General features: G+C 43.4%; 1 protein-coding gene across 24 annotated transcripts in view; it reads left to right on the forward strand.

Moving 5' to 3' along the window:
- The window catches only part of RTKN2 (rhotekin 2), a 220,277-nt gene that overhangs the window by 177,716 nt on the left and 26,028 nt on the right, over nucleotides 1-16,533 (forward strand). For 15 of the 24 annotated variants that reach the window (XR_005860616.2, XR_005860615.2, XR_005860617.2 and 12 more), the window contains exons 1-3: nucleotides 6,442-6,505; nucleotides 10,048-10,247; nucleotides 12,555-12,613. Coding sequence is in view for 20 of the 24 variants with exons in the window: in XM_025151519.3 (XP_025007287.2) it covers nucleotides 6,458-6,505; nucleotides 10,048-10,247; nucleotides 12,555-12,613 (307 nt within the window). In the remaining 4 variants the exon portion in view is untranslated. Of the gene's footprint in view, nucleotides 1-1,271; nucleotides 1,371-3,386; nucleotides 5,611-6,441; nucleotides 6,506-10,047; nucleotides 10,248-11,971; nucleotides 11,986-12,554; nucleotides 12,614-16,533 lie in introns of those variants that run through there. The other 9 variants (XM_046942828.1, XM_046942827.1, XM_040702366.2 and 6 more) reach the window with 5 other exon arrangements.

Genomic DNA, 16,533 nt, shown 5'->3' on the forward strand with positions numbered 1-16,533 from the left:
CATAAATAAAAGACGCGGCTCTGGAAAATGCTGTGCCACTGCCACATCTGCAATGAAAACGCGAGAACACAGAATTTGAAGGATGTGACAGCTGATATAAAACAAGACTGCTGAAAACAGATGTTTTCATATAACTTCTCTTTCAGATAGTAGGTCCTGAAGGCTGTGTGATTCAGTGCTTCTAGTGCAGTGTGAGACTGGAAACTGAATATGTCTTGACTAAAGGAAAAAAAAATGGAGTTGTGCAGCATGGGCCTTCCTATCATTTCCTTGGATTTCTTGCAGCCAGGTGGCTGTTAGGTGTGTCATTTGTAGCCACCTGCATAGATACCCCTGCACAGAGCAGAAACAACACAAACTGCTCCCGTCCAAATAGGGCTTGCTTTTGTCTCCCGGGTCATTGACTAATTCATATGTTAGACTCACATGAGCATTTCAGAACTAAGTTAGGGCATGTTCTCAGCTTCCTGTTCCCTCTTGAAACCTTTAATCCTTTTGTTGGGTTTTCTTTAAACCACGTGACTGCACTTTGTTGATACCGCACAAACACAGGATCTAGTGCTAGAAATGGCTTCCTACAACTCATATTGGTTTTTTAAATAAGCAATTAAGTATATGCATGTGTGTAGCTCATACATGCATCTAAGTATAACTAGTAATTTTTATTCTTCTCGATTAAATTGTCTGTAAAAACGTGAGGCGCTCTTTACTGTTACCATTACTTGTAATTTAAAATACTAACAATGACACGAAGTGTTGTCTCAGCTCATTTAACAGGCCGTAAAATGGCTAAAAGGATTATAGAAATCTCTGGCAAACCAACCTCAGGTGAAATATGGTACTCATATTTGCTATTCAGCCTCTGCTTTTTCGTAACGATGAATAAAAATGGGTTGTCTTGTTAGGCAAATAATGCCATTATTAGCAAGAAATGTTTCCATCTCAAAATGGGGAGAGCATAGACGTAGTCCAGTTCCATTCCCTTCCTCTGGGTTGACTTCAAAGGGAGATGAAGTAACAGAACAAAGTATTTGGCACATCCTACACTGAAGTCGTAGTGGACTTGAAGAAAACATCCTACCCTCACTTTGGCTGTGAGGAATTAACAAGACCACATTTGCTTTGCAGGATATTTCTGTCCTTAGATCTCTGTACCTCAGGAAAAATATATTTTAGTCCTTCTTATGTGAAAGTAGACAGTTTTGATCTAACTGTTGAGTGATGCAACAAAAAATCCTCACCTATATAAAAGGCTGTGTCTCTGATCCTAGGCTTGTCCCCATGAAGAGCCTCCTGAAGTCAGTCCCAGAATCTGCAGTGCGTGACGTGACAAATGCTTCCTGTTTTGTCTCTTTTGAGGTCTTGTGGAGGTAAGTTATTTCACACTGCTGTGACAGTCTCCAAGGGAGAGGGAAACACCCTCTCCAGACTGCTCAAAGAAAGCTCAGAAAAACAAACAGAAAGAGCACAGCCTCACCCCCTCCATCTGTCCTCATAACTCTTCAGTACAGCTGAAGGAGGGCGCTCCCTTGTCTCCAACTGTTGGTGGCAGGAGAAAATACTAGCAGAGTTTGGGTTTGGGAGGAGGTTTGGTGGAGGTGAGGCACTAGGAACTCTTGGAATGGAAAACTGGTGCTTCTAAACATTTAAATCCCCTTGCTTTTCCTGTGGGTTTCTTTTTTTCATATAAGCACCTGAGCAGATGATCGCTCAATGGTTTCTTGTGCTCTATCTCACTGAGAAATAGGACATAACTGCAAGTGATATTTTCCTTGAGGACCAGAGGTTTAAAACTTGTGATAGATATTTCCAGCACCAAGTAGTTGTTACGTGCCTTTTAAATTGTAGTAATTTTTTATTCTTTGGTTTTAACTGAGTTGTTTTTGTGCTCTGAAATAACAGTTGCCTTAATCCTTCCTGTTTTAGCCCTTTGTTGGCCTGATCAGTTTGACGAGTGTAGCCAGTACCCAATGACAACTTAGAAAAGAGCAGAAGAAATGAGAGCTTTGTGGCAGGAAGTGTTACAGAGCTATAGACACTTACAGCCCTGCGCCTAACTGGGCAGCTATTGAGGTGAACCAATGGCATCCTGAAGAGAAACATTACTTAGGATAAAGTAAACACTTGTAGTAAATTTAGGTTCCTACCCATGCCCCTTTAAATATCCTCCCTGGGACAGGATCAAAACAACCTAGAAATTTGTGAAATGCAAAGAAATAGTGCTGATTTGCTGTGGTTTTGCTGGGCCCTCCATATGGGCTATTGTGCCTCAGTTATTTGGGATGGCAGTCATCAGCCCAGAATGTGCCTTGCTAAGGGACAGTCCCTAGTTACTGCTGTAGCAGTACTGCAGCGCTGAGGGAACTTCAATGCCTGTGGCTGCCCACCCGGTACCTGATGTTGCTCAGCCTCAGCACCATGTGGCTTTGCCATTTCTCACTCCTTAGGTGCCTGTACTCTGGCACTTGGAAAAAATCAGACCAAATGGCAGACTCACTTCAAGCAGAGACCATTGGCTGTGTGTTGTGGGCTTCAGAGATTCTCTAAATTGTATTTAAAAAAAAAAAATAGAGGACCATCTGCAAATACTCGGCTTGTATCCACCTTCAGACAACAGCCCTGCTACTGAGCTAGATGGAGAAGCTCTCCTTTTTACTGAGAGATTATTGTCAGAAGTGGCTTACAACTGTTCTCCCAGAAATAGATGGTAGTTCTGTGGGTAACAAAGGGAACGTGCTTCCTGTCACGATTTTCTCATATAGGAGTTTATCTTTAGATTTGCAATATTCTCAGAGCACTTACTCTGTTTCAAATTTGACGTGACAAACTGTTTAAATGATCCAGTGACTTTTCACTTGCACATGCAAGATGGAAAAATCATAACAAACTTGATGCTAAAAGTGGAACATCAAATGCTGTGTGAGATTCTCCTGTAGCACAAAGTGGTGACTTCACCAGTCGGCTGCCCGGCCAACGTTTGGAGATGCAGCTGTCACGGAGAGGGCATTTTACACACCAAATGTCACCTGCAGTAATTACATCAGAAACCAGAGCAGGACTGCATGCCCAACAAAGAAACCCGGGTATGATACAGATATGACAGCACAGAATCTGCTAGAAAGCCTTTTTAATACTGAATATCCTTCTAATAGTGAGCAGTGGAAAGGACCTCTCTGGGTTTACTATGACCACAGTTTGTGTGTGCATGTAAAAGTGCCCGGATTAGTAGTGGATCCAAGTAGCCAGTTTCAACCAACTTTGAGTTTGAAAGGAATTAAAGATAATTTAGGTCCTTCAACTTCTGTGAAGATAGGAAGTCATACTGAAAAGAGAGAGGTATAAATCAGTAAAAGTAAGGAAAGGCTGCTAAACTTATGCTTTATCAGACACTGTGTCCACATCCAGCGTCTTCTCAGCTGGAGGAAGGCTTCTCGTTGAAGCTGCCAACCACCTGTGAGGATCCTTGTCCAATAGGAGGCTTCTGAGGAACGTGACTTTGCCACCTGTGTGAGGACCACAGCTGAATCAACTTCAAAACCAGTGCCCCAGGTCTCCCAGGCAGAAGCAGAGGAATATCTGGGATTGGTCTACCTTGGCTAACTGTGCTTCATAACTTGTTTGTGCATGAGCATCTTGAAAAGAGAGAGGATCGTGGAACTGCAGTTTGAAGTCACACAGTGTCATTCAACTTTTAATGTTCTCAGGTTTGAACTCAGAAACTGTTTTCCAAATTCACGTGGCAGTGGATTTTTTGCAACTTGTGATTTCTGTTACAAAACATCCTTGGAGTGCATTTATCCCACATCTGGTGTCTTTAAGGGACTAAAGTATTTCAGTTTGAGATGGGACTGACTTAAGGTTCCAATACTGGGCAGAGATAGTTTCTGTACTCTTATCTGGGAAAAGGAAAACGAATTCCTTGTTCTTTTTCATCCTTTTACTGTTTCTTTTGGAAATCCAATGGGAATATGAAGTTGTTGCCAAAATAGTTCATTGAGGCCCCTTGTATTTATGTTTAATTAGTGGTGCCATAAATATTACAGAAAAGCATCGCACAGAGGGGTGAGCCCAGTGCCATTTGGAGCACTGGAGCAGCAGAATGAGGGCTGCAAAATGTGTAGTAATGAAATGAGAACAGAAGATAAAGAAGCTCTCAAGGTAGACCTAATCTGTGTAAACCTGAAAAAACAAGTGCTTATGCTAAGCTACTTTGGCCTCTGTGTCTAATTGTCAGAGAAAGGCATGGATGATGCATCCTAAATAATTTAGGCACTCGCACATTTTGGGATGATACGTTCACTGTCTGAGTCCATGACCGCCCTAGAGAAGATGCCTGCTTTCAGACTGCTCAGATGAAACGCAGCCTTCAAACTTTGCTTTTGTGAAGCCTTAGCAGGGTTAGGTGGTAGCTTATTGCTGTTGGCTGGATGATTAATTTTCACATTAACCAGACAAAACTGAAGCAGAAATGCAAGACAATAAGTTAGTAACCTTGTTTAATTTGTTTCGTAGGACTCAGTGTTGGCTTTCTGTCCAGCTAAACCATTGGTTAGACTAAATGACCCCAGCTGGCTGAAATGAAGGGACGAGTTACTGGTGGTAACAGCTGTGCCTTTTAGGTTAGCTCGTCTCCAGTAAGTGTGCAGGTAAACACCCCAAATCCCAGAGTTTCTGCCTGGTTAACCCGTGGTTTGCTTTTCAATTTAAAATGAACTCAGTAGAAACCAGTTATTAAAAGCCTTGCAAATTCTTTTCCAGGCATCCAGTACAAACCTTCCTACATTTCCACCTGGGTGAAATCTGAATAGGGATTGAATAGATTTCTACTGGCACACTCTGATGATATTCAAGGAGTAGGTGTAGCAAGCTGTGGGAACCAAGAAATTAAGGAAAATATTGCAGCGCTGTCAAGAGTAGGTGTAGACATTTTGTACCTGCTAAACTAAAGCGATGGGCCTAGCATTTAAAATAATATGCTGATGTAACGCTCCAGAGGAGGGGTGATTTGGGCAGACAATGATCTTTCCTCTGCTGTGCCGTTTCCCTGACGCTAGAAGGAAGCTAAATGCTTTGCATTGTAAACAGAGTGGAAAATAAAGGATGTGCGAAGGCAGGATTCAGCTGAAGAAGTCCTTCGTTTGAGCAAGCCCCGGAGGCAGGCTGCGTTTTGCTCACCCCGCCCACTCCGGGCTGCTCTGCTCCGGGCACAGCCCAGCACGGCCGTCGGGATTCCCCTGCTTCTGCAGGCTGTGCCCTCCGGTGTTGGGGCTCTCCGGCGTGGTCTGGAGAGGAGAATGCGTTGAAAGGGCTTCCATCGCTATCTGCTGGAGTTACTTGGAAATGAGGAGCAGAACGGCGGCCTGCTGCTCCCGAGGCTCCAGGTAATGCAGATGGCACGAGGCCATCTTTGCTTGAGGTCGGTGTGAGAGCAGCAGTAGCAGTGGGGCACCCGTGCCGTGGGCCCGGTGTGCGGGGAGGGCATCCCGCCCCGTGCAGCCCCTGCAGAAAGTCAGCTTAAAGCCACAGCCTCGTGTTCCCCGGAGAGCAAGGACCAGGAGTTGGGTGAAACGTTTCATTCATTCGTGGGAAATGGCCTCAAGTTGCGCCAGGGTAAGTTTAAGTTGGATATCAGGAAACCCTTCTTTACGGAAAGGGTTGTTAAGCACTGGAATGGGCTCCCCGGGGAGGTGGTTGAGTCGCCATCCCTGGGTGTGTTTAAGAGCCGTTTGGATGTGGTGCTCAGAGACGCCATTTAGCAGGGGGTCGTTAGTTACGCTGGTATGGTTAGGCTGTGGTCGGACTCGATGATCTTTGAGGTCTTTTCCAACCTGGGCAATTCTATGATTTTTTTAATCGAGTATCTGAAGGATCAAACAAATCACGAGGCTTGATTTTATAAGGAGAACCAAGGCCTGTAGCAGGCGAATGCAAAGCAGGACCAGCGCAGGAGCAGATAGGCGCCCAGCTGGGGGGGGCTTGGCGTTAATTAGGGCCACGTCCTGCTCGTGCAACTCCCGCTGCTTTCTGAAGGGTACCGATTCGGCTCGGTGTCACTGGAGACGTGCAAGGGCTGCAGGCGCGGGCTCCTTGTGCCCTCAGCACTCACATCCTGGGACTTAGTAAGGCGAGGATTTGCTGAACAGACCGTACTGCAAAATCATTTTAATTAGCGTCTACGATTCTTGGAAAGCTGCCACAGATTCCAGGGAGCTGTCGGAACAAAATGAAAACGGCTTTAGAGACGCCGATGGCCCGAGATGGGTCGGGGCACAGCGCGTGCTTCGCGGTGCTTTGGCGCAGAGCGGCGGGCTCCGCAGCGCCACGAGCCGCCGGGCGGCAGAGCGCGCGGCGCGGGGAGGCCGTCCCGCCGCAGCCGTTGCTCGGGACGCGCGGGGCGGGGCGGCGCGGCGGCCGTTGCGGAGGGCGGGAGTTTTGAACGGCGGCGCCGCCGAGGAGGATGCAGCGGCGCGGGTCGGGCGCTGCCGGGGCGGCGGGCGCGGAGCGGGTGAGGCGCGGGCGTCACGCCGGGCCGCTGAGGAGGGGCGGGGTGGAGCGGGGCGGGTTGCCCGCTGCGGGGCGTCACGCGTGTCGCCGTCCGTCCGCGTGCTGCCGCGGGAGCCCTCCTGCCGTACCCGCGGCGCGGGGAGACCGCTGTGTGTTTGGGAGACCTGTGCGATGGGGGTCGGCTTTGTGACATCGGGTGTGTGAGCTTAGGCTCAAGGAACGAGTAATGGTTTCTTAGGGGCAGGCGCGGGCCTCGCTCAGCCTTTCTGGGCTGGGCAAAGTTGGACGCAGAATAAGAAATTGCTGTAAACTTTGCGTCTCCTTCTGGAACGGGAACGGAGACGGGGCGGTGTTCTCCAGGGGTTGGTGCTGCAATCAGTGCCCTTTAACATCTTCATCACCAGCAGCAACGCTGGGATCGAGTGCATTCCCAGCAGCGTTGCAGATAACGCCAAGCTGTGTGGTGCGATCTGGTCAACCCCAGAGGTATGGATGCCATTCAGAGACCTAGATGGGCTTGAGCAGCGGGCCCAGGTGCACCTGATGAGCTGTAACAGATCCAAGTGCAAGGTCTTGCACCTGGGTTGTGGCAACCCCCACTGTGAGTACAAGCTGGGAGGTGTTAGGATAGAGCACAGCCCTACCAAAGGACCTGGGGGTACTGGTGGATGGCAAGCTGGACATGAGCCAGCAATGTGCCCTCGCAGCCCGGAAAGCCATCCGTATCCTGGGCTGTATCAAAAGACCTGCATGACTAGCAGGGTGAGGGAGGTGATCCTGCGCCTCTCTACTCTGCACCGGTGAGGCCTCACCTGAAGTGCTGCATCCAGATGTGGAGTCCTCAGTACAGGAGAGATGTGAACCTGTTGGAGCACATCTAGAGGAGGGCCACAAAAAATGATACAAGGGATGGAACGCCTCCCCTAGGAGGGCAGGCTGAGAGAGCTGGAGCTGTTCAGCCTGGAGAAGAGAAGGCTCCAGGGATACTTGAGAGCAACCTTTCAGTATCTAGCAGGGGGCCATAAGAAAGAAGGGGGAGACCCTTTAGCAGGATGTGTAGTGATAAGACAAGGGGAAATGGTTTTGAACTAAAGTAGGGGAGATTTAGATTGGATATAAGGAAGAAATTTTTTACGATAAGGGAGGTGAGGTGCATGCACAGGTGGCCCAGAGAGGCGGTGGATGCCCCATCCCTCAAGATGTTCAAGATCAGGCTGGACCAGGCTCTGAGCAACCTGATGGAGGCTGTAGGTGTCCCTGTCCATTGTAGGGGATTTGGACCAGATGACCTTTAAGGGTCCCTTCCAACTCGTGATTCTATGAAAATGAATGGTCTGCTGGTGCCTTTCTAGGCCTTCCTGTGTCAGCTGTAGAGAATTCCAGTAGAGCTTCCACCTCTGATGATAGCTCTGGGAGGCATTCACCACCAAATAGCCCACTGTTGCTGGAGGGCCTATGCTTTGGTAACCTATGCTCATCCCAGGTGTTTCTCCTGGGGGTAGAGATGGAGAGTTCTCTGCTCTTCTGTAGTGTTGTGCCTTGTGGTGGTGTCTTGATCATCACTGTGTTCTCAGCATGCCTCTTAATTGTCTTAAACACAAACAGATAGAGTGGAACACGTTTGTCCTGCTTTTGCCTAATTATGCAGGCCTTAGATCTTTAGCGTCCCGGGGGAAAGAGCAGAAACAAATGCTTCCTTTGTTACTTGAGGAAAATGGGAAACTGTGCTTATGTGTGTAGGCTTAGTGACTTGCTGTGTTGAGGTGTGGGAGAAGAAGCTTCTGTATGGCAGTAGATCCCATTTCAACAAGGATGAAGCTGCTGTCTGTAGCAGGAGGGTTGGTAAATAGAACAAGAGGCCTAAACTGCAAAAGGGTTCTGAGGTGGCTAGAAATGTAGAGTGTTACAGCTTGGGCTGTGCCGTGCTGAATGTGGCTTATGGACCGGAGCTGCTTTTCCTTTAGGGTTGGCACATGGGGGTGGTTTGCAAAGAGATATGTTCTGCGAGCAGATGGAAGAACAGCTGAAACATTAAGTCTCTTTAGATGATGGCATCAGGCCTTCAAAAGCAATAAAAGCCATTCCTGCAAAGACAGGAGGGAATGGCTGGTGGCTGTGCAGTGAGCTTCCACCTGCTGCTTGTGACTGCTGTAAAGGGTTGCTTTCTCATGTCAAAGGCAGCTAATGACAGCGCGTCCCAGTTAAGTAGAAAATCTGCCTCACCCATTTCATGGGTTCTGGATTTCTCTGGTACTTGAGATGTTGGGAAATTAATACCCTTCTATTTCTGTTCTGGTTAGAGCCAGTTGCCAGTGCTTTTCTACCAGCTGGAATAACTGAACTTGCAAATTCAAATTGTACCAATTCCAGGCAATTGCTTATAGATCTGTCCGCAGAGCACTTGTTTTGACTTCAAATGTATAAGCACTATACAGCTGAAAATAGATGATGCTTTCAGTTCCAGGGGCAGCTGGGACACTTCCTCACTGTTAAAAAAAGCCTCATCACTGATCTGCAACATGTTTGCAAGCCCAGTACTACTGGGTTATCACAGCAGTACTGTGATAATGTGTTGTTTTTTATGTGCCAGAGATACTGTGTTTGGTCAGGGCGCATCATGAGGAAACGGTTATCGTGTGGCACCTAGCAGACCTTTGGAGGCAGCAGTCAGTGGCCCTTCGCCTTCTGGGTCAGTGTGGATAGAGCTGTTTGAAATGGCAAGTGAAGGATAATGCAAATTTATAAACGTTTCATGAAATGGAAAGAAGTTGCTTTCCCAGATGTTCTGACAATACACAAAAAATATTCACTCCTTCAGAAAAACTGATGCAGTGACTGATGGACAGGTCATGCTTGGGAATGAAAAATCATTGGGTGCATGACTGTGCCATTAGGCAAGGCATAGTTGTAACTTCAGCATGACACAAGCAGCATCTGATTTCTAGTTCACGATCTGAAGCAATCAAATATTGGGATATTCTCCTTTTTTTCACACCTAGTTGTTACTCAAATCATATGTCTACCAGAAGCGAAAAATCATGTTTTTCAACCCTTTTCAAAGTAGCCAAGGAAGTAATGAGATCAAATTTCAGATGTAGAATATGTCAGATATTTTGAAATTAATTATTGATATGATGTTCCTGAGTGTTAAGATTATTGTACTTGAAATCACTGAAAAAGAAAAAGGTATTCTGTAAGCTTTGTTCAGTTAGGCCTCACAATGACCGTATGGGAGGACTATATACTATCACCCCATAAATGACACACTGAACCACGTAGTTTTTTAGTAACTTTCAGATGGTGCTGTGAATTACTGTTAGCATGTGGTTTGAAATCTGCTTGCATAACGTATATATCAAATCTGTTTGACAATATTCTCTTTGTGTAAGGAGAGAATCGTTCTGCGTTTAGTAACAAATGTAATGGCTGCATATAATTTAACTAGGGCTTTCTATCCCAACTGCATAATAAATAGGGCTCCTGTAAAAGTCAGGGTACTGTCAGTTGAATTTATGCATAGTCTTTGTTGTTTTGCATATCTAGGAGCGCAACATCCAAGAAAAGATGGACTTTGAAATCCGCATACGGGAAGGTATCCGTAAACTGCTTACAGTGAGCACACAGAAAGACCAGCTTTTGCAAGCAGTTAAAAACCTGATGGTCTGCAATGCACGGATACATGCATACAGGACAGAGCTGCAGAACCAAATGGAAGAGCCTGTCTCATGCAGAACTGGAGGGTGGTGAGTAAAAACTCTAATTCAAACTCAGCATTATGAAGTGGGCTTTTGTGTATGTGAATTGTCTTCCACCATGCACGTGCACGTTGTTGTTGCCCTAAGTCATTGCTTTATAAGACCATTCCAATATCTTCCTTTTATTTTAGAAAATTAAATACAAATCATCTGTTTCTAGACAGATTTTATCATTGACATTAAACAGCTTCAGCTTATGGATATTAGCTAATGTCATAGACATATTTTCTTGATTACCTTTAGCATATAAAAAGGTGTCTAACCTGTTCTGAAGGAACAAGACAGAATTATCCCAATCAAAATACATGCCTCTATTTCTTGTTCTTTCTATTCGTAAGGTCTCTTTAATGACAGAATCATCATGGCTAATTGGTACCCTCTGCTGGCCACTTTGTTAACTACATCAAAAGAATAAAAAAGTACAACTTCATGAATACTGAGAAAAGTCTGTTTAATTACTAATATTCTCGTGCTGTATTTCTTGAATGAGCTCAAGTATACACTATTTATTTGGATAAGGTTTTTTTTTTTTTTCCCAATGGAATGGATTTTGGAGGCAGCTGTGGTGCAAAGACACAATTGCTTTCAGATTATTACTTTAATGAAATAACTACATTGCCGGTCAGTGTAGGAACTCTTCAAGTACATGCTTACCTCCAGTAAATTGTAGGAATCCCTAGGAGTAACCTGCTAATTTTTTGCTTTCAGAAATGTATCATTATAGGAGAAATTCATTGAAGGAGAGAATTGCATTTTCTGACTATGTCAACTATGATAGTAAAAGCTGATTTTGAAAACTAGCATTTTAATTTGTGTAATTATTGCAGTTATATTGCTTTTCCTTATGAAGTGGTGATCTCTACAGTGTTTGTCTTATTTGTATTTTTAATGATGGAGTAATGTGGAATATGTATGTGTGCTGATTTACACAGCTCTTGGTCTTTCATGTCTGTGACCACGGGATGGCATGTGTCTATTACGTGGCACAGATACTTAGAATCATTAAGTTTAGAAAAGACCTCCAAGGTCATCCGTCTTGTCCAACCATCCACCTACCACCAATATTGGCCACTAAACCATGTCCCTTGGTATCACTTCTGCGTGGTTCTTGAATGCTTCCAGGGGCGGTGACTCCACCACCCCTCTGGGCAGCCTGTTCCAGAGCCTGACCACTGTTTCAGAGAAGTTTTTCCTATTATCTCTCCTGAACCTGCCCTGGCACAGTTTGAGCCCGTTCCCTCTTGTCCTGTCGCTACTTAGCTGGGAGAAGAGGCTGACCCCCGCTTTGCAACAACCTCCTTTCAGGTAGCTGTGAAGGACAATAAGGTCTCCCCTGAGCCTCCTCTTCTTCAGGCTAAACAATCCCGGTGGGGTTTTCTTAAAGTCGCTGTGTTGTTTAATTGACTCAGCTTAGAGCTGTGTCTTTAGGGGGTTCGTTCAGTAGTCAGCCAAGATTATTGGAACGGATACACGAAGTAGGGTTATTTGTCTACCATTTAGATCTTATCTTCGATTGTGCACTTGATAGTACACTTGCAGTTCTTTCTGTTGTACTTACTGAGTGAGTACTGGAATTTTATTAACTTAATCCAGATAGGATGATGATGTCTGAGAGAGAAAATTGTGGAAGTGCTTTGGAATTTCAACTAAATATTGTCCTTCTTACGTATGCCTGCAATCTGTTATTTCTGAAGAAGTCATGATATAGGCAGTGATGCCTTATTCGGTTAGGCATTTTGAGCAGTGGCAGACAGAAGGATTTCTGTTAGTCTTTATCGATAGATTATTTTGATTCAATTTAAGGTTCAGGCTGAGGTTTACACTCTAGCCTGCATGTAAAATCACAATTCTAACAACACAACGTTTTGTAATCGGTTTCTGTTAATAGAGGAGGAGGCATTTCTCTGTAACCAACAATAGAACCAACAAATGAAGCTGCTTGTTCGTTGATGTGTACAGAAGGGGAATAGTTAATAATGTATTTGATTCTGTTGGAGCTGGAAAAGACATCAAAGATGAATCTACTCTTAATGCTCAGGTTAAATAAGCTTTGGAATAAAATCTTCTAGGGCATTAAGGAAATTGATGGTGTACCTTCCTTCCACATTATCTTTGAGAATCTAATGACTCGTATCTTAAACCAGACAGACTGAATTTAACTTTAAAGAAATTCTTTGAAATGAGCTATTATATGGTACCCCTGATGTTTTTTAATGTTTAAAAGGCTGAGTTACAGAGACCTGAATGCACAGATCTCAGACTTTTTTTTTTCTTTCTTTTTTCCTATTTTGGCAGGTTGTCAGACGCTGGGACAAAGGACCGGATGGCATGTAGAGCAAAAGTTGCCCTATCAGGTAAGTGGCTGTGTTGTTGCTTCACTACAGCAGCCAATTGACAATGTAGTATCTTGTAAGGAAAAAAAATTACACAAACATGATGATATTTTTTTTAAGTTATACTGTGATTCAGGGGGCATAAATCCTCTTGTGCTTGAAGGTGTCTTATGCTTTGAAGTCACAGACTTGCTTATAAAGATCCTACCTCACGTTTCTGGTTTTCTGTCAGGGACTTTCACAGTGGGAAGTGCTTTTTTTTTTTTTTTCTTTTTTCCAATCATTAAACAGTGAATAGATTTCAAAGCTAAGTGTAAATGAGCTGAATGTGCTGAACTGCCCTGCCCAGCCTCAAGTTTGTAACGACCTAATGAACTGAGGGCAAAATTGTAGCCACTATGCAAATATTATTTAGTTAGTGTGGGTAACTGCTACAGTAAATGTACAGCAGAATGGCTTCAATGCAAATAAAGAACATTTACTAGTGATTTCTGGCAGGATGGTACACAGTTTCCTAGCCTGCTAACAGACTTGTGCACTATGAGTTTATAACTTTGTTTATCTGTGCTATGTTCAACATGCCTGTAGTTGCTCATTATGTTTGCTCTGGTAGCTTGGCTAGCAGATCTGTTTGTGCTCCGTGACCTGCTGCATTGAAGATAAAAGTGTAGAAGGGCTCCCTGCTTCAAAGTGTTTAAGTTATTTCTGCATGTTTTGACATATCTTTAAGAAAGGTAACCTCTAGTGGAAGAAGAGTGATGATCACATGGTACAGTAATGTTTTCTGCCAGCACAGCTGTTGCAGAGTGCAGATCTGTCTTCCGTATGGTAGTTGGATGAAAGCATCTGTCTGCCTTTCTGTCTGTGGTTGTACCTGTCACTGGATTCATAGAGTTATCTGCTGTGAAGGCTTTTAAGATAATACACTTCTGTTATCTTCAGAACATCAGAATTGCATAATTGTTTGGAAGTGAAATATTTAGCTAGTTTTGATGGTACAAGAGGATACTTGTCATTATCTGTGATCTTTTAATTATTTTGTTGTGTTACTAATATGGTGGTCCTCAAATTGGAGATTATGATCCTGAGGAATACAGCATGGATTGTGGTGAAGAGTATCAGCTACCTCTTTCTGAGCTCGAGTCTGTGAGTGCTGGGATGCTGCCCTGCCTCATCCCTCTTTACATGTCAGGGACCCTAGTCAGGTACAGCTTGCAGCAGAAAAGCCTACGTGGTTTCTGCTTAGAGATCTTTAGAGATCATCTGCTTAGAGGTCTTTCAGAGATCATCTGTTAACTTCTTGTTTTCCGCTCTGTCTCTGGAAAGCAGAGAATTGGGGTATGTGAGAAGGAATTGCGTGTTTTGCAAGGGCAGGAGCCTCGGGACAAGCTTTTCAGTTGGCAGATCCTGGCATGACACACACACACCTCCCTGCTTCCTCCTTGCATTGTCTTATGACCCATTGTCTTGTGTCTGGTGAGCATGCCAGGTCAGGTCCTGTCTGCTGCAACAGCTGCAGTGTGTTCACATCTGTAATGTGCAATACATCGTGCCCCATCTTTCCCATTATTTGTGTAGGAAATTGAATGAACATACTGCACTTCTTCTCTTTTGTGTAGAGGCCCTCCATGGATTTGCAATTGGAGCTGCCCACCATGTTCAGAAGGCACGCATGCATGTTTGTGTGCCTGCCTTGCAGAGAGCAGTTGTGAGCACAAATAGCTTGAATTGCAAGGTGTTGGGACTGAATTGGCTGGGAGAGGATGGAGATGAGGAGTTAGTGGTAATAATGTGTCTGGGCATGTAATTTGAGAATTGATGGTAGAGAATAGTTGTTGTTTTTTTTTTTTAGGGGAAAGTAATCCATCTGCACATATTATTGTCACATGGTTAGTATAGGTCAGAAGCTCAGGCTGTTACCAAAACAAAGAGTGATCGCGTGGCCAACACCAAAAGTTCAAAAGTTCAGGAGCAGCTTTGCATGAGCACTGAAGAGTGTACTCTACAGGAAGCAACTACCAGTATGTCAGATACTGAGTGGAATACATTCTTTAAGACTAAAATTTTCATACTTATTCCCCATGTCTGTGAATAAATTATGACATTTTTGTCTTACCAATCATTTACTTTGTCAAAAGACAACCCATTCAACATTGATCACAAAGCATCACCATAATTTAACGTTATTCCATGGAGTTCTAATGAGTGTCAGAAGGAATCATTGTCTTTAAGAGTGATTAACTGCAGTGCTTGAATGTATCCAATTTTAATCCATGGGGCTTTACAGCTAATTGTAACTGAAATTAAGAAGTGTGAAAATTGATTGTTGTTTTTGATAAATTGCAGCTTTTTCAATCCAAGAATGAATTGAAAACTGATTTACAAGTATCATCTGAAACTTGTAGATGCAATTGTCTACCTGCGTGCTGGTGATATTTTGCACTAAGGTGTAGATTTTTCAGTTAGTGTAATATTGAGCGTGGCATAAAAAGTAATGTTTACTCCACTGCTGTAGTTCTTAATAAGAGCTATCAAGTGCCTTAAAATTGTCATTTGAGATTTGCTACAAACAAGGATGCAAAAAGGTTTTTATTGCAATTCTTTACTGCCACATTTATGCAAATTTAAGACCTTTTATGTTTTAGGACAGTAAAGTTCATTACTTTTTCTATGACGTATATTTATACTTATTACATCTACATATATGTGTATGGAGTTTGGTAGTTTGCAGACTTCTGCATCTGTTTTAAGGAAAGCATTTTTTGTCTATTTCCTTATTCTAAAAACATTTAAAGGCTATAAAAAATGCTTGCTATGCAAATGTATCTTTAGAAAGGCAGTTTCAGAACGGGGTGATGCCTTTTTTTGGGTTTTGTTTTGTTTTTAGGAAGTTGTGGCAGCTTAGTGCTACATATGAACAGTTCATGGTTGAGAAGTCATTAGGTTTTGTGAACAAAATTAGATGAGTTTGCAAGTTTCATAATTGAAATTTAATCTATAATGAGATGTTTACAATAGAGTCAAAATTAGCTTAAATTAAAACATTTTATTTAATATTACTTCTGAAATAGAAGAACTATATTAATGTAGCTTTACTTAAGTCGACTAGTTGAGTGCTTAAAACCCTGCAGGAATACCTGACAATCCATCTGTTGCCCAAATAGCACTGCTGTTTTGCATACTGTATGTGGATTTTTCCATTTGCCTTCTGTGAAGATAAAAACAGGAGTCAGCAAAGCTCCCGCATAACAATATTAAAGATTTTTATCAGTGGACAACTGAGGTATTGCTGTTCACTGCTGCCATCCTGTGTCATTTAATATATTGCACATGCTTTTATACAGCACTGTGTATTTGAGAACCAGCTTTGGATTTACTTTGCACTTATCTTTCAAGAAGGGACCAGTAAGGAACTTTGTCTAAACTTGTACCCTCAGAGCTGGAGAAAAATAAAACTCAGTATTGTACAGGAGTGGGTAGGTAAATTGGAAAGTTTGTTGAAGAGGATACTTTCCTAATGTTAAAATGACAGATGACTTAAATTAATGGTTCTGTAATTGCCTCTGTACTATGGTCCTGACGTAGAAAGATTATTTTTTATGTAAGCAAACAAACTGCAGTCTTCTTATGTCAACTGAGACAATTCTAGCTAGGAACACGATTACAAACAATATTTTCTCTGTGGTTAGTAAAACAGTTTCAGTGTTTGCAATACAAGCATCTCAGTCTTTCCATTAAAACAGGAAGTTTTTCTTCTTGCAGTTGGATGAGTGGTTTTCAGCACCAGACGAGCAGAGTTTCAGCTTATGTCTTTGCATAATCATAGACTAAAATACCTCTCCTAACTATGTTACTCAGCCACTCCGAAATGTTACTTTTAGGTCCTTTCAAATGAGATTTAAAGAAGTCTTTATTCTAGCACAATTTATAAAAGAAAATGA

This window comes from Gallus gallus, chromosome 6 (genome assembly GCF_016699485.2).
Source record: "Gallus gallus isolate bGalGal1 chromosome 6, bGalGal1.mat.broiler.GRCg7b, whole genome shotgun sequence".
Lineage (NCBI taxonomy): Eukaryota > Metazoa > Chordata > Aves > Galliformes > Phasianidae > Gallus > Gallus gallus.